This window comes from Geotrypetes seraphini, chromosome 6 (genome assembly GCF_902459505.1).
Source record: "Geotrypetes seraphini chromosome 6, aGeoSer1.1, whole genome shotgun sequence".
NCBI lineage: Eukaryota > Metazoa > Chordata > Amphibia > Gymnophiona > Dermophiidae > Geotrypetes > Geotrypetes seraphini.
The window spans coordinates 207,865,187-207,890,596 of NC_047089.1; the positions used below are offsets into that span (position 1 = coordinate 207,865,187).

Sequence of the window (25,410 nt, forward strand, 5' to 3'; positions counted from 1 at the left end):
CACGACTGGCTATGTTCCCTGGACCTCAAAGAGGCCTACACTCACATCCCAATCAATCCGACTTCACGTCGCTACCTATGGTTTCAGATACAGCACCGTCACTATCAGTACAAAGTGCTACCTTTTGGCCTCGCTTCATCGCCCAGGGTGTTCACCAAGTGCCTTATTGTGGTGGCGGCCTTCCTCAGGTCTCACAACCTCCAGGTGTTCCCCTACTTGGACGATTGGTTGGTGAAAGCACCTACGTCTCCACTTGTGCTACAAGCCACTCATCACACCATCTCTTTCCTCCATCTCCTGGGGTTCGAGATCAACTACCCCAAGTTGCATCTGCTTCCCACACAGCGACTTCAGTTCATTGGAGCAGTTCTCGACACCACTCTAATGAGGGCGTTTCTCCCCTCTGACCGTCAACGGACCCTGCTCCACCTCTGTCGTCAGGTGCTCCTTCATCACTCCATTCCTGCCCGACAGATGATGGTCCTCCTGGGCCACATGGCCTCGTCGGTCCATGTGCTTCCTCTGGCGCGACTCCACCTCAGGACACCTCAATGGACTCTTGCCAACCAATGGTCACAGACCACGGATCTTCTTTCTCATCCCATCTCTGTGACATCGTCTCTTCAGCAATCTCTTCAATGGTGGTTGAACTCCTCAAATCTTTCCAGGGGTCTAATCTTTCATCTACCCCCTCATTCCATGATCATAACCACGGATGCTTCCCCCTATGCGTGGGGAGCTCACCTGGGAGATCTACGCACCCAGGGACTCTGGACCCCTCAGGAGCGTCAACATCACATCAATTTCCTGGAACTCAGAGCCATGTTCTATGCTCTCAAGGTCTTCCAGCACCTTCTCTGCCCTCAGGTCCTTCTCCTGTGCACAGACAATCAAGTCGCCATGTACTACATAAACAAGCAAGGCGGTACCGGATCTCGCCTCCTTTGTCAGGAGGCTCTCAGCATCTGGACCTGGGCCACGGCCCGCAATCTCTTCCTCAAGGCTGTCTATATCCAGGGCGAACAGAACTCCCTGGCCGACAATCTCAGCCGCACCCTTCAACACTCCACTCCATCTTTGCTCGCTGGGGCACTCCGCAGGTGGACCTCTTTGCAGCACCTCACAACCATCAGCTACCCCAGTTCTGTTCCAGACTCTTCTCTCCTCATTGTCTGACCCCAGATGCATTCCTGCTCGACTGGACGGATCGGTTCCTCTATGCCTTTCCTCCACTACCTCTGATGTTGCGGATGTTATCCAAACTCCGCAGGGACAGGGCCACCATGATTTTCATCGCTCCTCGGTGGCCTCGCCAACACTGGTTCTCCCTCCTGCTTCAGCTCAGCTCCAGGGAGCCCATTCCTCTTCCTGTGTTTCTTACTCTACTTACGCAGCAACGTCAGTCTCTACTGCATCCCAATCTGTCTTCACTCCACCTGACAGCTTAGTTTCTCTCGGGCTGACCTCTCCAGAGAATCTGTCTCAGCCTGTCCGTCGCATTTTGGATGCCTCCAGGAAACCGGCCACCCTCCAATGTTACCATCAGAAGTGGACCAGGTTCTCCTCTTGGTGTCTACTGCATCATCACGATCCCACCTCATTAGCGGTGGAAACTGTACTGGACTATTTGCTCTCTCTGTCCGACGCTGGCCTCAAGTCTACCTCAATCAGAGTCCACCTTATTGCCATCACTGCGTTTCATGAGCATATCCTCGGAAAACCTCTCACGGCTCATCCACTGGTTTCCCGGTTCATGAGAGGCCTCTTCAATGTCAAACCACCTCTGAAGCCTCCTCCTGTCGTCTGGGACCTGAATGTGGTTTTATCAGCCCTCATGAAACCCCCTTTTGAGCCTCTTGCCACAACTTCGCTCAAACTTCTCACATGGAAGGTGCTTTTCCTCATTGCCATCACCTCTGCCAGGAGGGTTAGTGAGATGCATGCACTGGTCGCCGATCCACCGTTCACTGTTTTTCACCATGACAAGGTGGTTCTGCGTACCCATCCTAAATTCCTTCCCAAGGTGGTCTCGGCTTTTCACCTCAACCAGTCCATTGTGTTGCCTGTCTTTTTCCCTAAACCCCATTCTCATCCTGGGGAACAGGCGTTGCACACGCTGGATTGTAAGCGTGCCCTTGCATACTACCTTGACCGTACCAGGGCTCACCGCTCGTCCCCTCAGCTCTTTCTGACCTTCGATCCTAACCGTCTAGGTCGTCCTGTCTCTAAACGGACGCTTTCCAACTGGCTTGCTGCCTGTATTGCGTTCTGTTATGCTCGGGCCGGTCTCTCACTGGAAGGTGCTGTCACGGCCCACAGGGTCAGAGCTATGGCTGCTTCTGTGGCTTTCCTCCATGCCACGCCCATCGAGGAAATCTGCAAGGCTGCCACTTGGTCCTCAGTTCACACGTTCACTACTCACTACTGTCTGGATGCCTTCTCCAGACGGGATTGTACAGAGCCATGGTGAGGCCTCACTTGGAGTACTGCGTTCAGTTTTGGAGACCTCACTACCGAAAGGACGTGCTGAGAGTCGAGTCGGTGCAGCGAACAGCCACCAGGATGGTCTTGGGGCTCAAGGATCTCACGTATGAAGAAAGACTAGAGAAATTGCGGATGTACTCACTTGAGGAAAGAAGGGAACGAGGAGATATGATTGAAACGTATAAATATATCACGGGGCATATCTGTGTTACAAAATTTATTTTCCTAATGGCCAACCATCCCCCCTCTGTTAGCTTGGAGGTCACCCATGCGTTAAGAATATGCTGCCTGCTTACTTACCGTAACAGGTGTTATCCAGGGACAGCAGGCAGATATTCTTACGTCCCACCCTCCTCCCCGGGTTGGCTTCTTAGCTGGCTTATCTTAACTGGGGACCACGCTCTCCTCCGTCGGGCGGGAAGGCACTTCTGCCAGTTTTGGAGGCAAGGTTTTTGTTGCCAACGCATGCCTGTGCAGAATGCAATGCGTAACAATGATGTGTGGTGCATCGGCATTCACTAGTGCACCAAAACCGGACTTTCTTCCGAGCATGGCTGGAGCTCCGTCTGAACAACTGTATAAGTAAGATATGCAGAAACCATATCCCACGAAAGATTGTTGTCTTTGAAGAAGTCATCCACAAGTTTCTTCACATCAGTTGCCTTAGTTGTTGTTGTAAGAGGCTTACAAAATAAAAAATCTTCCTTTATCACGTTGTCTTTCACATAGCGCACGAATACTGCAAGCTGGCTTAGATTGGAAATGTCTGTGGTCTCGTCGAGTTGAAGGCTGAATTTTGCCGGGCTTGAAATCAGATATGCAACTATTTGAGCCAAGATGTCTTTGCTCATGTCCTCTATTCTGTTGCTGATGATGTCATTTGAAAGAGGAATTTCAGATAACTGAACTTCAGCCGCTTTTCCCAGTATTCGCCATCTTCAACACAGCTGGTTTTATGAGTGTTTCACCAATGGTGTGTGGTTTGCCCTGCTTTGCGATCAGGTAAGCAACTTCGTACGATGCTGTGAGGATCGGTTTGTTGATGGGTACAAAGCCGAGAACAGGCAGAGTAGCCTTTTCATCGAATCTTGCTCTCTTCACCTTGAATTCAGCGAGCGTTGTGTTCTTGTATTTTCCATCTCCATGAAGCTTAAGGAAGTGTTCCCTTAGTTTTGCCAGAGCTAGACTAGAATTACTCAACTTGGCATTGCAAATCATGCAATTAGGACGCTGACTCCCATCACATTCCGTTATACATGTGAATCCATATTATACATATTCGTCCGACCACTTTCGTATTTTGCTCGACATAGTTAGTAAGGGATTAAAAATATTAAGATGGGTATCGCACGACGTACTATCACAACAGTTACAATTCGACTACTGTGCGCATCAAATCCCCTGTAGCACAGATAGGCCAAGCAATGTTGCGTGATTGATCATCTGCAGCCAATTATGGACAAGCGGGGCGTATCATCACAAATCATAAGCGCTTCGGTCATGTTCAATCATCTATCAGTTAAATCACAAATTTTGATCAGGAATTGGTTGATGTATATAAGGCGTTAGTTACAGATTGATAGATCAAGAAACCGAGTACACGATCAGTCTTGATCAAAATCACTGAATAACTGATAGATGATTGAACGTGACCGAAGCGCTATATGAGTCGGAGGTGTGTTTTGACCTCCGCCGAACCCGTGAGACTGACTCACCGAACCCCTGGGGTTCGGTCGAACCCAGGTTAAGAATCACTGTCCTAGACGATTCTCAGTTTATATTGAGGAAATGTTTTAGAAAAAAAGTCATTTTAAGTTTTTTCCAAGTATCTTTCGTAAATCACATGAGATTCTCAACCAGAGAGAAGGAATGTTATTTCAAATGAATGTAAATCTGTAATTTTTAGAGATTCTATAGAGTCAAATTGAGGGGAGATCACATCATAACTAGTAAGACCTGTAACAAAAAAAACAGCAGCTACAAATGGGTAGATTTTAAACATTCTCTCTGTTTTTATAAGTTCTAGCATGAAAGAGATGGGAAAAAATTTTCCCATCCATGTGATACTGAATACCAATATTCTCGCACAAATTAGCTGCAACGTACTAAGGCTTCTAAGAAATTGGAGGAGAAAGAATAGGTGCCAAGACACGCCAATCCTCATAGAAACAGCAAAACAACATAAAAACAACAACTTGCTTACAGCAAAAACAATCTCATAATAATAATAATATTTCCTAGGGAAATCAGACTTTGTCAAGATTCCCCACAAAGCTTTATGCTTGAGCAAGTCGAGTTTAGATCCAGTAGAGCCCATTTAAATATCGATTTGACATTTGGCATAAAATATGCTTGACATTTTTCCTGAAACAAAATAAAGTCATTGCTGGATCATCAAGAAATGTGATTTATACATTCAAAAAACTTATTTTATACTTAGAACTCTGCTCAGAGACATGAAGGCTGATTACTCCGCCTCACCACCCAATCATTGCAGTGTTCAAAAATGCATTGCAATGATTGGGTGGTGAGGCGGGGTAATCAGCCTTCATGTCTCTGAGCAGAGTTCTAAGTATAAAATAAGTTTTTTTGAATGTATAAATCACATTTCTTGATGATCCAGCAGTGACTTTATTTTGTTTCACTGACCACTTTAGTCACTCCATATTACCAACGGTTTGAATTGGTCACCCCTGTATATATTTTGTGACATTTTTCCTGGGCTTTTTGTAAGTGCAAATATCACACCTCTGTTACTGGGTGATGGTCAATCAACTGGATGTACTCTGCAAGTGAAAGCAGATCATTCCGCAAAGCTTTAGCAAGAACTTTTCCAGTATTAGATTAAGATGCACTGCCCCGCCCGGTCTCCCTTTTTGCAAACAAAAGCACGCCACTTAATCCACCAAATACAGGTACCTTTTTTGTGTCATAGAACATTAAAAAAATAATAATAAATATATATATATATAATATGTACTCCTGGCGTGTGTCGTTTACTGCTTGTCTTATTACGTTGACCTTACCAAAGGAGGAAAAACCTCAGATCCCCGTATGCTTACAAGCGCAAAACTGAAAAAAGCATATTAGATAGGAAGATAACTTCATAGGCTGAAAAACCTGCTCAAGCAAAACTTATAAACCTCAAAGTCATGCAAACAGCAGAGCATACTTGTGATGGTAAAAGTTGGGTGCAAATAAGTCCAGCAGAGCTTCGCAGAACCATGCTACTTTTTACTCGACAGACAAATCAATTCTCGAGATTTGTGAGGCACTCGACAACCGACCCCTCCCACTAGCTCTGGCATCACTCCCGCTCTCTCAAGGCCTGCCCCCCTGTACCGGTAGCCCCATCCCCCTCCGGGCCGGCATGCACCTCTCACACCCTGTCCCCCGAACTATCTTCAAAAATTGTGTGACGTACGTTGGACCCGCCTCTGCCGCGTCCGGCTCCACCGGAAACAGGAAATTGTGTCGGGGAGGGGGGGGTGGAAAGCGATCGAGGGAAGACTGCGAGGCTGTGGTTGACAACAAATATGAATTGTTGCTGCTGGGCGCTGGCGAACTCCCAGAGACAAGTTTGAAGGTAGGGCACGGACGGTTTGAGAATGAGGGAGAGAACATAACTGGGGAGAGTGGAAAATTGAAGGAGAGGCGCTCTCTCTGAATTTACTTTACATTTTTCATTTGTAATGCGCCGTTACCAGAATCAGATCAAGGCTCACGGAAAGAATGCTGGGAATTCCCACAATTAATGTAAGTGTGGGGGGCAGTTAACTGTGTGTGTCACAGACTTAATGGATGTGACTTGGTATCTTTGGCGTCAGGTTTTGGTTTGATTGCATCCACCTTTGTCACCCCGTGGAAGCCAGCTGTTAAACTGGCCTGGTTTACTCTGGGATCCTAAGTTGTGTAGAGATGAAAGGGTTTGAGCTGTGCAGGTACGCTTCAGATCAACGTTTTCTATCACCATTACTTCTCCCCCCCCCAAATAATTATATTTTACGTTCAAACTATGCTGCAGGGTATTATTGTCATTTCTTTAGAGGCTGAGCTTCTTTAGTTGGGGTGTGGCTAAAAGTTTTGACAGGGTTGAACTGGAATGAAACAAAAAAAAACACAGATGTGGAAAAATCTTTAAGTTGTACTGTTGACATTTTGTGGAGTCTGAAATGGAGCTGATTCTTTGATGTGATTCTTAAACCTGGGGTGGTATCTTTTGGCATTTTTCAGCAGTCTGTGTTTTCTGGTTCTAATCTAATCTTCTATTTGTGTGTAGCATACCTATGCAGGCTCAAGGCGACTTACAGAGAGAAAAAAGGTAGAATATAGGATCAGGGCAGAGGCGGGGGAAAATTAGAAGAGAATTAAAGGAAGGTAACCGACTTGTAGGAAGGGTTTACTGAGAGATTCATGTAAAGTTCAGGTATCAAAGGGAAGGATTTTCAGTTTCTTCCGGAATAAGGTGTTCTGTTCTGATTGTTTCTGAGGGGATCGTTCCAAGTTTTCACTCCCAGGAAGGTTAGCATGGAATGAAAAATGCACCTGCACTGGGGAGATTTAGTTGTATTTTGTTAAGGGTTCTGCGAGAGGCAGACCATGCCATTGAGAAGAGTTGGATAAGAGAAGCTGCTGAATTTCCATGGAATATGTAATGAATGATGCATGATATTTTGAATTTATTCGCAGTGGGATGGGTAGCCAGTGCAATTGTTTGATGAAGGCTGAGACCGAGTCATATTTTTTTAGGTTGAAAATTAGTCTTATAGCTGTGTTTTGAATAAGCTGCAATTTATGGGCTAGAGTAGTGTTGATTCCCATGTAGATGGAGTTACAGTAATCCAGTTGTGGTAGAATCATCATCTGCACAATCAGGGCAAAATGGTGCTAATGAAAGTATGGTCTGGTGATTCTTAATTGTCTCATGGTGAAGAGGGATTTCTTCCAGAGATGGGAGATTTGTGGTTCCATCGTAAGTGTGGCATCTAGAATGCAGCCTAGGATTTTGGAGGTTTTATTTACTGTGAGGAGGATGCTGGATTGAAGAGTGATGCTTGCTGGTGCCGTCTGCTGAGCGGTGTGGAAGCAGATAACTTTGGTTTTGGTGGCATTTAGTGTTAACTTGTTGATTGTTGCCCAAGTTTGGATTCTTTCTATTTTGACTGAAGGTTTTTTAATAGTGTATGACTGGTTGTTGGTTGTAGGAATGAGGAGAAGAATGTCACCTGCATAGGACATTATACTTTCGTCTTCAAATTTGATGTGTCCGAGTAAACTCATGAATAATTAAATAGAATTTGTGAAAGTGGGGAGCCTTGCGGAACTCCACAGAAGGCCTTCCAGGGGTTGGACAACTTGCCGTCCTTTTTGACGATGTATTCTCTGTTCTGTAGCAAGTCGGTGAACCATTTTAGCATTGTACCTCTTATTCTAATCTCTGACAATTTTGTTAGAAGTAAGTGGTGGTCCACGGAATCAAAGGCTGCAGAAATGTCGAATTGAAGGAGTATTGCCTGTCGGCTCATACTTAGTAGTTGTTTGATTTTAGTAATTAGGGTGAGGATAAGGAATTCAGTGCTATGTTGTTGTCAGAATCCGAACTGGGACGAGTGAAGGCAAGAATGTTGCTCGATGTATGTTGCTTGCTTACGTGGGCTTCAAGGAGTTTGGTAAGAATGGGAATGCTGACAGTGGGCCATTAGTTTGAGGCTGCGGAGAGATCTGCATTTGATTTTTTTTGCTATATGGGTGAGGTGCTATTTTTCCCATTACTTTTGGTAAATGGACATGGTTTAGGGAGCTATTTAGGAGATTGGTGATCCAGATGATGATTCGTTCAGGTGCGGCTGTGAGGAGATATGAGGGGCAGTTGTCCAGGGGGCTGCTGCGTGGTGTGGACAGTTTGGATATTAGGTTTTTTTTGTATTAGGGATGCACAAGTTGGAGAACAAAGTCCAGAGTTGGTCTGCTTTAATGGGTTCTGTATATCTGTGATGTGTGCTTTAATGGGTTTTGTGTATCTGTGATGATCATTTTGGCTACTTTCGATTGAACTGTTTTGATTTTGAGGAAGGAATCTGCTAGTTTCTCTTTGAAATGCTATTTAAGGCAGAGTTGTAGGTGTAAGGATGAGCCCCCCACCCAAAATGTAAGGCTTTGGATAGGTGATTTTGCAGCAGACAAGCTCCCAGTGATATAATGTGGCAGCCTTATAATCTGCAAGGTCCCAGGTTCAATACCCTCATAGATGTTTCAGTAGGAAGTGAAATTAATGACAAGGACAGCCAAGAGTGATTGCATAAAGATTATATTGTGCAGAAAGGCTTAATATTACAGAAAGACACTGTTTAGAAAGATACATCAAGCATATACTGGGTTACAAATGTACAGAAAGAAATAGAAATAAGCTTTACAAATTCAGAGTGGATTTAGGGACTGCTTATGTGTGTGAGAGAGAGGACAGTTTACCTGCATTAATGTGTGTCTGGATAGGTAAGAGGCTGTGTCTGTGAGAAGACAGGGAGATGAGCAAGAGTCCAGAGGAAAAAGAGAGAGAGAAGGGGTGGAGGGGGGTTCCAGGCTTCAGGGAGAAAGTAAACCAGGGTCCAGAGAGAGAGAGAGAGACGGGGATAAACCACTTATATTTATAAGTTTGAGACTTGTTCTAAAAATAGAATCTATTGATGTTAAGTAGACTCAGGATTGAATCCACAACCCTCCCATCGAGTTTTATTCTGCTAGCTAGCAATAACCTGAGGACATCCCGCTTGACAGCAGCAGGTGGGAACAAGCGTGCATGCACAGTGAGATGGCCCAAACACTTCTGGAAAAAGTTCCTGAGCTACCGTTTCTAACACTGGCCCCTGTCGGTGACATCACCCAAGCATGAGGATTCAATTCCTGCTATCCTCGGAAGACCTGTTACAGATAAGTAACTTTTGTATTCTGAAGAATCCTAATTCAGCTAACTGGCCTCAGCTAGTCTGTGTGTAATAGTAAATTGATGAACCAGCCTTCTGTCTAAATTTGTTTTTCAAAGTAGATTATTATTGCAAATTAAGGCCCATTTAGATTGCCCTCTCTACATTCTGCAATACCACAGGCCGTACTGTTGACTACATATATTTTGTCTTTGTTTTAAAAAAGAAAAGAGCTTTACAAGAAAATCCAGAAATGTAATTTAACTCGTAACAAGTAAATATGTTTCAATAAACTTTTCCTTAAATGCTTTTCTTCCAGTGCCTGTATAAAGATGGAAATGAATTCGACAAAAGCCAGTGTTCCAGAATTTCTGTCTGATCTAGGGAAACCTACCCTTCGAGGGATCAGAAAATGCCCTCGGTGTGGCACATACAATGGCACCCGAGGATTAAGCTGTAAAAACAAGAGCTGTGGGAATGTTTTCCGCTGTGGAGCTCGCAAGCAGCCCACTGTTGATGCTGTCAAAATCATTACAGGGTCCAGTCAGCAGATTTTTTCTGTTCGGCAGAGGGATCGAGGCCCTGATAATAGGTGCTTTGTGGAGTTGGGGGTGTCAGAAACGTCTCTTCAGACTGTATATGGGACTGTTCTCACCCAGCTGAGTTCTGGCCGTTGCCTCCTTCCCTCTTGCTTGAAGGAGGCAGCCAAAGACGTGACTGACCACCGATGTCAGCATATTAGGTTGGCAGAGAACTGTTGCACCGAAGCCAAGCCATTGACTCTGAAGAGCTCTGTTTTGAATTCCATGCAGATTTCCCCTGAAATGAAGCAGGTTATATGGCAGCTAGCCACTGAACCCACGGGGCCCCTGGTCCAGAGGGTCACCAGAAATGTATTGGTAGTCAAGTGCAAAGCTAGTCCAAAGCACAGTTTGGGCTACCTGCATGTGTCTTTTGTGCAGAAACTGAACTCGTTGGGGGTGCTGGAGCCAAGGTTTTTCTGCTCCTGTCATGGTAGCCTGAAAATGAAAAAATCTATGAAGATAAGTAAGACCAAACTTCTAAAGGAAGAACCTGGCCAAAACTGTGTTCATTTCCATGCCTGTGTTGGCGCCTTTGGCAGCGATGAAACATTAGCCCAAGAGTTTGCTGACTTCCTCAGTGGTGATTCAAGCGGTAGGTGGTGCCAGTGTACTTTCAACATTCATCATGCTGTATTGATTAAAGAGTGGGCAAATTTTCTTCCAATGGCATGGGCAGTATACTATCCGATCCATTTTAACAGGGGAAGAAAGTAGTAACAAATAGTGTTGCTATAATTTCTAGCTTTTAGCATTACCACGACTATCATAGAAACCTGTATTTTATCAGGTTTATATAATATGACGCAGAACAGCTTTCTGTATGATTTAGATGAGTATTAACATTTGGACTCAAAAAAGAGAGATCAGTTGTTTCCTCTTACCATTAGAGAAAAACTAAAAAAACAAACAAACAAAAAACAAACTAATGGACATCCCTCAAACTTCAATAGACAAAATTGGCAGTGCTGCTTCCCGGTCTTTAGCAGTGAGACACCCGATGGTGAGAATTCTGCTAGGGAAAACTGTGGGCTTTAAATAGTTCAAGTTCTTAGTGATTTTTGCCAGTTACCAAATTTCTGGTTATAGCTAAAAGAGAAAAAATAGTTTGTTAAAACATGGATAAAAATGTTCCTATCAGCCTCTCCTAAAGTAATTGCAGATACTAAAACCTATGGATTAAAAGCAGAAAAATCCCATAACCAGTAACCTGGATTGAATTTATTTTGTTCTGCTGTCTTGAGGTTAAGTAAGCACTTGCCTACTGTCATAGGAAAAGCAGCCACATAAAATTGCTTGCTGAACATACCTGTATTTTTTCTAGGGCTGCACATCAATTAATTGTGATTAATCACAATTAAACCCCTCTTTTATAAAACCACTAAAGCAGCTTTTAATGCCGGCTGGCATGCTGAATGAGCGTCAGGAGCAGTGCAGAGCATTCAGTGCACCGCCTGTGCTAAAATTTGCTTTTGCGGTTTTGTAAAAGGGGAGAAAATTGTTAATCGCTAAAGTGACCTCCCCAATCACATTTCCTTCTATACTTGTACAGTAAAGACATTAGAAGTAAGAACATAAGAATTGCCGCTGCTGGGTCAGACCAGTGGTCCATCCTGCCTAGCAGTCCGCTCACACGGCGGCCCCCAGGTCAAAGAAGTGCTCTAAATGAGTCCAGCCTCATCTGCGTATGTCTCAGTTTAGCAGGAACTTGTCCAGCTTAGTCTTGAAACTCTGGAGGGTGTTTTCCCCTACATCAGACTCTGGAAGAGCGTTCCAGCTCTCCACCATTCTCAGAACCAACATGTTTTAATTACTAAAATGAAAACACCTTTCTTGCTTAGTGATTTTATTTTTCTTATCTTTTTGTTCAGTCTTTAAAATCACCAGGCAGCATATCCATAAATCTCAAACCCATTTGAGGTTTTTTTCCCCTTTTTTCTTTTCAGTGTCTGGTCAAAGCTAAGATTACACCCACAATTTTATCTAGTTTCCTAAACCCTCAGTGTATGAAAACAATCAAATATTATTAAAAGATCTCATTAATTTCTGTGTCGCACATACTACTGAGGGCCAAAATAATTTCCTCCCAAAATTTACAGTGTGCCACCAGCCATACCACATTTTATATAATCTGAAGAAACCAACTATTTTGGATTAAAACTTTATTATTTGAATTAAATTAGTGTCTAGGCCGCAAGTCTGTCAGTACTAATAAATTTAGAGGACTTTTCAACATTTTCCCTCTTGGGACCTAACCCTTTCCAAGTCTGTGGTGAGAATCTGGGCCTGTCCTGATGGAAGTTGTGTCCTCTTGATGAGGTTGTGGTCTGACTCCTTATATTTTCTTCTACTCTTGGTAAAGGATGGGCTATTCAAAATCCTGGGTGTCTCTTCAAATGCATCATTTGAAAAGAAGGGACGGGGTTTGCTGGGGATCCACTGTTCAGACCCTGATGAGATGGAGAGCATTATGCATATTGTTCTTTAGTGCCACACTTGTTGGGTTAAGAATGCATATTTCGTCAAGTTCCAGATTGAACTGAAGTTTCTACCTTCCTCTTTAGAAGGCTGCCATAAACTGGCTGGGATAGATGGGGAAGGGTTAAAACTGGGATAAGTGTAACGTGAGTATTGTCATGCAGACTAGACTAGACTAGACTACAGCGTAGGAAATGTCTGTAGCACAGGAATGGGATGATTGCTGTTAGTGACAACCCTTACTAGCTAACAAGTAGTAGTAATTGATTTCCTGGAATCGGTACCATGTCTCAGCAATTGGGCCAGTGAGGCTCGTAACTGATGTCTGACCATGCAAGCTTATGAAGGCTTATTGTGCTATAAGCCCAGTTAAAACTGTTGCAACTGGATTTCCAAACATAAATAAATAAATCCACAGGAGGAAACTGCTGAGCTTAATGAAAATTATTTAACTCACCATAGAAAGAAATTTTTGTTTCTAGTGTAAGCTCGATAACAGGTATGGTGTAAAGTAATACAAAAGTCACTGAGAATCTAAATCAAAATTATTATGCTAGCACTAAGTTCCAAAATGAGGATACTACCTATGATATTTTAGGGCCCTAAGCATTATAATGAGGCCCTAAAATATCAATACATCTATTGGGAAAACTGAACAAGCCAAATTACTACAGAATGTTACCTAGAAAATTCATACTAACAGACTATTTTGATCACACACACAACACAAAAATACAGAATAGGTGACCACAAACTATAAACATAAATTAAACCAAAATCTCAAGAAGCCAGATCTTATATGTTTGGATAACACCAGAGAAATAAGAGATGCATTTCTTATACTGTGCAAAAAATAAATAGGACACATGCTAGAAATGGTGATAGAGGAGTTCAACAAGGGGAGCTGTCCTTGGCCTCCTGGCCAGAGAGATTCCCAAGCCTGCCAGAAGCTGAAGAAGGTATAGCCTGGGAGTGAGCTTTGGAGTTCCTCAAAATTTCTGCCATGGGCCCTAGCCAACACTAGATCTGACAGGATGTACATTTCATATTTGACACATTCTAATTGCAAATAGAAATTAAATCTACCTCTTGTTGTTTGCTCATTTATTTTTCAAATCATCTTGGTCCCAGACTTTGGTTTCTCTTAACTCACCTGTCCTCCCCCTATCCAGCATCACCCCTCTATATCCCTATTACAGCTGTACCAAATATCTGTATTTGATTCAGTTCGGCCCAGAATACTGTACATTATTCATATTCAACCAAATAGTGATTTAAATTTGAATGCAAATAATCTGGGGCTCTAATGTCCTAAATCCTCCTGAAATAAATACTTGATCTCTGATTTCACATTGCATCTTTTATTATTTGTATGTTAAAGCTGAAAGTCTATTATTCATCTTTGGTATTCATATTCAACTGAATAATAATTTTCATTATTTGTATTCAGCCGAATAGTGAAATATGTTTGTTTGTTACAGCTCCAGTCCTTATGCTTATGTCCACATTTCCCTTCTGTGTTCCTATTTTCTCCATGTCTAGCATCTCCCCTCTGTGTCTGGCATTGCCCCTCTGTTTCTATATACCATCCTAATCAGCATTTTCCCTTTGTGTCCCTATGCCCCCTATGCCTATCATCTCTCCACTCTTTATGCCTCCCTGTGTCCAATTTCTCCGCTTTCTTTTTTGCTTGTAGCAATGTATCTCTGACACTCCCCATCTAGCTTCTCTCCTTCTCCCTTTCCTTCTCCCTTCATCTGACTTTCCTGCCCTCCTTTTATCCCTTCTGTGCATTTAGTATTTGACTCCCTCTTCCTTTATTCCTTGACTTGGCATCTCTCCCTTCCCTCCTCCCATGAATCCAACATCTCCTTTCCTTTTAGCCCCCCTCCCCCTTCTGTGCGTTCAGCAGCTCTCTCCTTTCCTTCCATTTATCTCCCTTCTGTTCAGCATCTACTCCTGCTGGTCTACACCTCTCTACCTTCTGGCTCCACTCCCTCCATTGCCATAAGTCCAGCATTGTCTCCATTTCCTTCAGCCTCCCTCTCATTCCACGGGTCCAGCATTTCCCTGTCTCTTTCCTTCTTCACTCCCCCTTCCAGCTTATATTATTAGTGCTGCCTGGCAGCGATTCACACAGGCTTGCTCTGGGGTTCCCTCTGTCATGTCTTGCCTTCACATAAATAGGAATCAGAGATAACACAGCAGAGGGAAGGCCCCAGAGCTAGTCTGTGTGAATTGCTGCTGGGCAGCACCAATAATATAAGCTGGAAGCACTATGGCAGAAGTGAGGGAGGGAAAAAGATGGAGGAGTAGAGAGAAGGGAGTGAAAGATGCTGGATTGTGGGTTTCCAGGGTGCATCATTTCTGGGTTGATCTTGGGCAAAAGTGGCTTCCTGTGGCTAGTTGCCTAGATAACACCTATCCTTTGGTTGAGCACTGAATTAAGGGAACTATCTATCAGTACACAACTCATTCTAGATGAAAAATAGCCTAGGTCATTTCTAAGCAACGAATGACAGCTAATTTGTCCACCCAGTGGAGAGAATTGAATGGCAGTCCTTACTAGTATCATTTAACTATGACAAGTGTTTCAACAGTTTTCATATTTTCAGTTAGTATTTCCGACTAGCTCATGATATAAACTGCATTATTTCCTTCTGTGTTTATATATTATTGTCTGTTTCCCTTTAGCTACTACTCTAGATCCCTTACATTTAGAGCATAAAAAGTAGGTGGCAAGAAGGTAAAATAGAGCACAAACTTAAGAGCATACATTTAAAAGCTCAGCTTTTTTGAATTTGTATTGATTGATGATATAAACCAGGGCCTCCAAACGTTTCACGTGAAGGGCTACATAGGATATTTCAAATCACTGAGCAAGTCGGATGGGAATGGGGTCCCTCTTGGAGAAGAGTTTGTTGAGCTGGGTGGAGAGGGCAATTTGACCTTTTCAGTGAAATACTGGGAAAGAAGTGAGACTGGGATTATGGTTCTCAGGAGTGTACTCCTTGTTTCCTCCTTTCCCCATCATCTTCTCCCCTGGGGGAATGGAAAATGGAAGGAGGGGTTGGGCTTGTGTTGTGTTTGGTGCACTCTCTCTCACTCAAGCCCCTATATACACTCTTCTATTTCTTGTCTTTCATTTGCTCCCCTCTCACCCCTGCTCCTACCACCCTAGAGTAGGGTTTAGTTTATTGAGCATTTGATATACCACCTTTCACATAATATCAAAGTGATTTACAATAAAAACCGAGAAGGGGAAAGGTACTATAAATGTCAATTCGACATCTAGAAAATCAGCAAAAAAAACAAACAAAACAAACAAAACAAACCAACCCAAGACCCATAGCTACACCAAGTTGGAGAACAATGGCATGCTAGAGAGAACACTTTTGCTCCTGCATTACTGAGAATAGACAGCACCAATTTATATATCCCACAGTCCTTCTGCCCTGCTTCACCAAGAGCAGGGTTCAGCTTCTTCCTTTCTAGTACTAATGTTCAGCCCATGACAGATATGAGCTGTGATTTTGAGATCAGAGGTAGGTGGGTGAAATCACTTTTGGCAGGTTCAGCAGTCCTTTAGTTCCAAAACCAGTGATTATTCTGAATTGTATTGTTTTCTTATTTTACTCTTGGGTCCAGATGGAAGAAAGAGGGAACTTGCTTAGTAGACAACTTTGGTGGGGAAAGGATAGGTGGGGAAAGGATAGGCAGGGAAAGTTGACTGAGATTGAGGCTGAGCTGTTCAGAGTCTCTTCTGGCTGAAATCAGAGCTATAGTAGGGAGGAAGAGACATAGGATAAAGCTTATAGGTAGAAACTTACTTCATGGGCTGAATCTGATCTGGAGACGGGAAAAGCAGGGAAGGCCAGGAAAACTTGCTTCAAGAGTCACAATGAGCCCATGGACCAGTTTGAGGACCTCTGGTGTCAACCTTTCACAACTACTGATCTGTTTTTTTGTGTCCGCTTCTGAGTTATTTGTTTGCCATCCTTAATGCAGATTGTAAACTTCCAACACTGATGGAACTTGAGTGACCTAGTGACTCTTGCTTTCCTTCTAAAGAAGGAAAATCTTTGTCTTCCAGTGGTTAAAGAAGAGGTTCCCATCCCTGTGTTAATTTGCTACCCAGAATCTGTAGTGCAGGCGACTGCACCCACTGCTCCAAAGCCAAAGAAGAAGAAGATGATGGCAAAAGGGGAAACATCTGGTGAGAGGTGCCTTTTTAGCTGCTTTTTAGTTAATGGGAGATCAGTTAAAATGATTTAAAGCTAACAAAATGGCTATTGCTCTGTATTTTGTGTTATTCAGGAGCAATCTACCTGCATTAAAAACATACAGTTTTGCTCTATGAATCTTGCCTAGCTTCACCATTTTGATTCTCTGAAGGGAAAGGCTGGTCCCTGGATTTAAAGACCAGCATGTCAGCGAATCATGCCTACAGAGTGGAATACTAATAACAAGCCATCTGCCTTTGCTATCCTAATATCTTGCCTGCCATAACTTTGGTTCCCTCACTGTTTTCAACCTAGTTCTCTAGAAACACCCAGTCAGTTGGGTTTGTTTATTTATTGGGATTTATTAACCACCTTTATTCAGAGATTCAGCTAAAAAGGTATATCACAGTTGTAGCTTATTAAAACTTACAATTTGGTTGGCAGTATAACAGTAGTGATAGGACCAAATTAAAGGATAAATACAATCAATGAAGTAAACGTGAAGACAGGCAGGTTGAATCATAATCATAGGAATATATTCGTTCAAATAGCACTATAGAAAAAGTGTATAGCAAAAATATGATAAAATTCCACCAGGGTGCAAATGATGTGTCATCATAGACAGAATGGAAGAACACAGATACAATGTCTGCACAATACCTATTGCAATTGAAAGTAACTCATCTTGAGCTGCTACTGAAAGTGGTCTACCTATGTACTTATGTTTTTTATTTCCAAATCTTTATTCATTTTTTTCATCTTACATCAAGTACACCATATTATATCAATTGAATCATATACATTACTTGAAATTTTCCATATATCATAAATACATAAAATATCTCCCTCCCCCACCCACCCTTTTCACAAAATTATAATCAAAAATAACATATATGTATTGTATTCATAAATATTGATAGAACCTATAATATAACTATAAACCACCCCTTCCCATAATTATAATTATACTTTCAGTGTAAAAAGGCATCTAATCATTACAATAAGTTATCAATGGCCCCCAAATCTTTTTAAAAGTATTGTAATTCCCTTTTTGTATGGCAATTACTCTTTCCATTTTGTATATATGGCACAACGAATTCCATCAGAAGGTGTAGTTTAGTCTAGTGTAATTTTTCCAATTTCTAGTGATAAAGTTTATTATTGTTTGATGAAATCTGACTTTTTATTCTCATTGACGTTCCAAATAGAATTGTATCATATGATAAAGCTACATGTTTTTCTAATAAACAGTTAATTTGAGACCAAATTGATTTCCAAAAGGCCATGATACAGGGCCAAAAGTAAATTAGATCTAGAGTCCCTGCTTCCAGATTACAGTGCCAGCATCTATTAGACTTAGAGCTATCCAACTTTTGTAATCTAACTGGGGTCCAAAATGCTTTATGTAACAAAAAGAACCAAGTTTGCCTCATAGATGCAGACACTGTACATCTCATTCTCCAAGACCAAATTTGTGGCCATTGAGATGCAGAAATTTGATGCTTAATCTCAATGCTCCAAATGTCTCTAAGACCAGTCTTTGGTTTTTATTCATAAATCCAGATATTAATTTATACCACTGTGTGGCCTGGTGACCCAAGAAATCCGTCTGAAAGCATAAGAATTCCAGACTATACTGACTGTTAAGATTTTTCCATTCAGGGAACCCTCCTGAATAGCCTGCTTCAGTTGCAACCATTTAAAGCTTTGTGATTTGTTAAGACTATATTTATGTTGCAACTGTGAAAAATCAAGCAGTTTACCATTTAAAATAACATCACCTAGAGTCCGTATTCCTGCAATAATCCAATGCTTCCATACAATTTTAAAACCGCCAACTTGAATCTTGGAGTTTAGCCATAAAGATTGATATGTTGATTTGTGTATTGGGTTTGGAGTTAAATTATAGACATAATGTAATGTTTTCCATGTATCCATCAATATTCTGTTCTCTTTATATTTTCTAGGCATCGTAACACTAAGAACATGAGACAAATTTATAGGAAACATGAGTTGCCATTCCAAATACAGCCAATCTGGGATATTTTCCATGAGCTCTGGGAGGACCCAGTACATACCCTGGCGTAAAATATAGGCTTGATGATACCTATAAAAGTTTGGAAAATTTACCCCTCCCTCCACAATTGGTTTTTGTAATGATACTAAGGCAATTCTAGGCATTTTACCTTGCCAAACAAATTTTGTAAGAATACCATTTAACTTTTTATAAAAGGACCCCTGAAAAAAAACTGGTATCATACTCATTTGATAACAAACCACAGGCAATATCATCATTTTAATAGTTTGGACTCTACCCCACCAAGAAAGATGCAAAGGATTCCATTGTTCACACATTTCTGTTACTTTTTTTAATAAAAATTTTTCATTCTCTTTCATTGTATCTTCTAGTGCAGGGATCTCAAAGTCTCTCCTTGAGGGCCGCAATCCAGTCAGGTTTTCAGGATTTCCCCCATGAATATGCATGAGATCTATGTGCTTGCACGCTTTCAGTGCATATTCGTTGGGGAAATCCTGAAAACCCGACTAGATTGCGGCCCTCAAGGAGGGACTTTGAGATCCCTGTTCTAGTGTATTTTTAATTCTAATACCTAAATACTTTAGTACATCTTCTTTCCATATAAATGAAAATGAATCAAATAAGCCTTTAGTACAGTGTACATTAAGTGGAAGAATTTCTGATTTGCTCCAATTTATCTTATACCCTGAAAATTTTCAAAATTTCTCTATCAATTCAAGCAAGCACGGAATGGTAATTTCTGGATTTCTCAAATAAAGCAATATATCATCTGCATATGCAGATATTTTATATTCCCAATCTGTATGAGGAATACCTTGTATCCCCTTTGCTTGTTGAATGGCTAATAACAAGGGTTCTAATACAATATCAAAAAGCAAAGGAGATAATGGACAGCCTTGTCTAACCCCCCTACGCAAATTAAAATGCTCTGATAAATTATTGTTAATGTACAATCTTGCAGCAGGGGAGCTATACAACGTCTTAATCATTTGTATAAATCCAGAATCTATACCAAACCAATCTAATGCCTGATACATGAAAGTCCATTCCACTCGATCAAAGGCTTTCTCTGCATCCAAAGAGACAGAGAAAGCCGGATCATCCATGTCTTTTGTTAAATTTAACATATGAAAAGCCAATCTGGTATTATTAGAAGAATGTCTCTTAGCAACAAATCCTGTTTGGTGCGTATCAATAATAAAAGGGAGAGCATTAGCCAATCGTAAAGCCAATATCTTAGCTAAAAGTTTTCCATCAACATTGATTAACGAGATAGGCCTGTAGCTTGAAACCAAAGTGGGATCTTTGTTTGGCTTTGGCAAAACGATTGTTAATGATTCTGCCATAGTACCTGTAATGCAACCTTTAGTTAGTTGAAACTGATATAAATTTAATAAATAAGTTAATAGGGTACTTTGAAATGATTTATAAAACTCTACTGTGAAACCATCACCACCTGGAGCGGATCCAACTCTAAGAGACTTCAATGCTGTTTCTACTTCTTTTAGTGACATAGGCTCTTTTAAACTTCTTTTTATATGCTCAGGAACCTTCGGTCCAACAATTAAATTTAAAAATTCTAAACCATCATTTTCCCTATCTCCATAAGGCTCAGAAGAATATAGGTCTTTATAAAAATTTAGAAATTGACTTAAAATATTTTCAATCTTAGTATGTCTCTCCATAGGCTCTTTTAAACTTCTTTTTATATGCTCAGGAACCTTCGGTCCAACAATTAAATTTAAAAATTCTAAACCATCTTTTTCCCTATCTCCATAAGGCTCAGAAGAATATAGGTCTTTATAAAAATTTAGAAATTGACTTAAAATATTTTCAATCTTAGTATGTCTCTCCATTCTTATCCTTTATTGCAATAATTTTTGTTCTTCTTTTCTTTGCTTTAAGATAATTTGCCAATAATCTTCCCGCCTTATTTGAGTTTCCATAATACATAGTTTGTTGAGAAAACAAATCTTTCCTTACAAATTTAGAAGATATCTCATTATATTTACCTTTTGCTTTTAATAGAGCCTGTAAGGTATTTTGCTCCCAATTATCAACTAATTTAGATTCCAAATGTTTACTTTCTTTTTCCAAATTATAAAATTGTTTTTTAAGTTGTTTTCTAATATATGTCGAATATGAAATAATATTACCTCTCATGGTAGCCTTAAATGTATCCCATAACATTTCTATGCTGATATCTTCTGAAGTATTAATTAGAAAGAATTCAATCATTTTTAATTTAAATTCTTCAAGGAAATTTGAATCCGCAATCAATGTATTATCAAATCTCCATACAGACTTACAATAATCTTGTTCATCAAACTGAAATTCAATCCGTACACCACCATGATCAGATAAAATGATAGGATCTTTGGTGGCTTTTGTCACTCGCTGAACAATTTGATTCAAGACAAAAATATAATCTATTCTTGAAAAAGAATTATGGACTTGTGAACAAAAGGAAAATTCCCAATCATTAAAATGAAGTATACGCCATATATCTATTAAATTACAGGATTGTACCAGATTATCTAACCCTAATGACTTCATAACTTTACTTGGTTTTTTATCCAATAATGGATCCATTACAGCATTGAAATCTCCAGCCACTATTAAATTAGAAGCAGCCAGTGGGAGTAGTAATTGTTGTAGATTTTTAAAAAATTCCATTTGATTCGTATTTGGGGCATACACATTGAACAATTCCAGGGTAGTATTTCCCATGCTCATTCTTACATGTACCTACCTACCCAAAGGATCCAAATTAATAAACTGAAAATTAGCTGTACATTTTTTATTTATTAATATGGCAACCCCAGCTTTCTTACCAACTGCAGGGGCAAAAAAAATTTGTCGTACCCAACCCCCTTCCAGTTTCTTGATTCATTCATTGATAAGTGCGTCTCCTGGATAAAATATAAATCAGCGTTCTGTTATTTTAGGAAAGCTAACATTTTTTTCTTTTTATTTGATGGTTAAGGCCATTGACATTCAATGAAAATACTTTAATCTCCATCTATTATCAAGTATGTATTCCAACAATAATATTTAAATTTATCTAAAATAATATGATTAGACACCTTTACACAGTTAAGAAACCTTTTAAAAAATACATTTTTCCTCTTCTATCCCTTCAGTCCCTGTCCTCCCATCCCTGATTTTGAAGAAACCCCCTTCCCTTTTCCTTCCCCCACCCCACATAAATTGATTGCCTTGGAACACACATAAGATTAGTAATCACAATAACCCCTTCCCCAGGCAACTTCCATCACACCTTTCCCCTAACAATATTTAAAAGTAATTTATATACATATATACTTTGATATATGTATATAAATCAAGAATTCCTTCAATAGTTAACCTTGCTATAATGTAATCTTACTTGCTTATATTAAAGAAGTCTTTTCCAATTAATCAATTATGAAAAATTATATCTGACCATTAGCATAAATCATTTTACTATAGTTTACAATGGAAGAAATGAATACATAAAATCAACCCCTAAACCTTCAACTAAAAACTATTCATGTTTTATAGGACTATCAATTCAATAACATTTGACATTAAATCAATTCCCTGTTTGCATATGTTAAAGTCCTAATCAATATAATTAAAATTAGACTTCATATAACCATTGAAATCAAAGAAAAGAATCACCTTTTCAATTAAACAAATCATATTCCAAATATAGAAGATGAAAATTCTTTTTTTCCCCCCACTCTAACATCTTATAAATAAAAATTTAATTAATCATTTCCATAAACTTCATACAACAGTATTCAACTTCTTTAATTAATTCATAGTTTCCTATCTATCCTTTATATCCTTTTTACTTTACCATGCCCATTCCAAAGTGTGTACATCAAAACCTGCTTCTGCTCAACCCAATCTACGTTCTAAGAATTCCAGTGCAGATCTTCATTAACAAAATGAAAGTGTATCTATCCCTTAGAACAGGGATCTCAAAGTCCCTCCTTGAGGGCCGCAATCCAGTCGGGTTTTCAGGATTTCCTCAATGAATATGCATGAGATCTATATGCATGCACTGCTTTCAATGCATATTCATTGGGGAAATCCTGAAAACCCGACTGGATTGCGGCCCTCAAGGAGGGACTTTGAAACCCCTGCCTTAAAACTTATCAACAAAAAGAGAGAAATAGCCTTATAGGGTCACAGCCTGAATGGCAAATCAATGTTTCTTTGCCCATTGCCAATGTAGATATCGCCATAGGTTTGAAGTCATGGGCAGGTGGAAGAATATCAGTCCTAGCCAGAGGAAACTCCTCAGCACTAAAACACTGATTCCCCTCTCAAACTGGAGGCTCCAGGACACTCTGGGAATATCGTGCTCCAGTGAATTCAGGAAACCAATGGCTAGATCTAAGTCTGCCTTTTCTTGCAGTGTTTTTATCTTGAGGTTGAGGGTCTCCATGTAAAGAAAATAGTTGCTGAGTTTTCTGGCTTCAGTCAATGACATTCCTTGGAAACTTTTGTTAATTTGGATATGAACCATGGGGGCTCCTGACAAAAAGCCCCTCAAGGCACTACAGCTCTCTCCTTATCAATCAGGAACAATCATAGCTACCAGACGTTCCTCGTCTTTAATGGACTTTTACCCATTTGACTATTCCATTGACACCTTCAACACACTAAATTCTATATGCTGAAGTAACCTTTGAAAATCATGTGCATATTTTAAAACATAGGATGTAGAGTCACACAATTCCTTCTTGTCATCTTGAAATCAAAATAACCTGCATTCTACTATGTCTCTTCTCTTATTTCTTTATACAACAGTCCTACTTCTGACTTATTTGAGATATCCTTCGCCTAATAAAATTGATATTGACAGAAAATGAATATCTCTTCAATAAAGAATGCTCCAAAGATTCTGATGTTCAATAAAAAAAAAAAATCAATAAAAACAAGAAAAAAAGGAAGCCGATATGGTTCTCCAACCTAGTGGCTGAGAAAATAAAGGCGAAAGAGTTGGCGTTCATGAAATATAAAAAAACCCAAGAAGAGGAGAGCAGAAAGGACTACAGGGTGAAACTGAAAGAAGCCAAGAGAGAAATACGTTTGGCGAAGGCACAGGCGGAAGAACAAATGGCTAAAAATGTAAAAAAGGGAGATAAAAATTTTTTCAGATATATTAGTGAAAGGAGGAAGATAAAAAATGGAATTGCTAGGCTAAAAGATGCTGGGAACAAATATGTGGAGAGTGATGAGGAGAAAGCAAATGTGCTAAACAAATACTTCTGTTCTGTGTTCACAGAAGAAAATCCTGGAGAAGGACCGAGATTGTCCGGCAAAGTTACACGAGAAAATGGAGTAGATTCTGCGCCGTTCACGGAGGAGGGTGTTTATGAGCAACTTGAAAAACTGAAGGTGGACAAAGCGATGGGACCAGACGGGATCCATCCCAGGATACTAAGGGAACTCAGAGAGGTTCTGGCGAGTCCTATTAAAGACTTGTTCAACAAATCTCTGGAGACGGGAGTGATTCCTGGGGATTGGAGGAGAGCGGATGTGGTCCCTATTCATAAAAGTGGTCACAGGGATGAAGCAGGAAACTACAGGCCGGTGAGCCTCACTTCAGTTGTTGGAAAAATAATGGAAGTGTTGCTGAAAGAAAGGATAGTGTATTTCCTTGAATCTAATGGGTTACAGGATCCGAGGCAACATGGCTTTACAAAAGGTAAATCGTGCCAAACGAACCTGATTGAATTTTTTGATTGGGTGACCAGAGAGCTGGATCGAGGACATATGCTAGATGTAATTTACTTGGATTTCAGCAAAGCCTTTGATACAGTTCCTCATAGGAGGCTGTTGAACAAACTTGAAGGGCTGAAGTTAGGACCCAAAGTGGTGAACTGGGTCAGAAACTGGCTGTCGGACAGACGCCAGAGGGTGGTGGTTAATGGAAGTCGCTCGAAGGAAGGAAAGGTGACTAGTGGAGTCCCTCAGGGTTCGGTGCTGGGGCCAATCCTGTTCAATATGTATGTAAGTGACATTGCTGAAGGGTTAGAAGGAAAAGTGTGCCTTTTTGCAGATGATACCAAGATTTGTAACAGTAGACACCGAAGAGGGAGTGGAAAATATGAAAAAGGATCTGCAAAAGTTAGAGGAATGGTCTAATGCCTGGCAACTAAAATTCAATGCAAAGAAATGCAGAGTAATGCATTTGGGGATTAATAATAGGAAGGAACCGTATATGCTGGGAGGAGAGAAGCTGATATGTACGGACGGGGAGAGGGACCTTGGGGTGATAGTGTCCGAAGATCTAAAGGCGAAAAAACAGTGTGACAAGGCAGTGGCTGCTGCCAGAAGGATTCTGGGCTGTATAAAGAGAGGCGTAGTCAGTAGAAGGAAGAAGGTGTTGATGCCCCTGTACAGGTCATTGGTGAGGCCCCACTTGGAGTATTGTGTTCAGTTTTGGAGACCATATCTGGCGAAAGACGTGAGAAGACTTGAGGCGGTCCAGAGGAGGGCGACGAAAATGATAGGAGGCTTGCGCCAGAAGACGTATGAGGAGAGACTGGAAGCCCTGAATATGTATACCCTAGAGGAAAGGAGAGACAGGGGAGATATGATTCAGACGTTCAAATACTTAAAGGGTATTAACGTAGAACAAAATCTTTTCCAGAGAAAGGAAAATGGTAAAACCAGAGGACATAATT

General features: G+C 40.8%; 1 protein-coding gene across 5 annotated transcripts in view; it reads left to right on the forward strand.

The window, feature by feature from the left end:
• Positions 1 to 5,917: 5,917 nt before the first annotated feature.
• C6H2orf42 (chromosome 6 C2orf42 homolog) overlaps positions 5,918 to 25,410 on the forward strand; it is a 54,269-nt gene continuing 34,776 nt past the window's right edge. For 3 of the 5 annotated variants that reach the window (XM_033948069.1, XM_033948068.1, XM_033948066.1), the window contains exons 1-3: positions 5,918 to 6,070; positions 9,724 to 10,580; positions 16,557 to 16,679. In XM_033948069.1, the coding sequence (XP_033803960.1) occupies positions 9,737 to 10,580; positions 16,557 to 16,679 (967 nt within the window). In that variant the 5' untranslated portion in view covers positions 5,918 to 6,070; positions 9,724 to 9,736. The other 2 variants (XM_033948067.1, XM_033948070.1) reach the window with 2 other exon arrangements.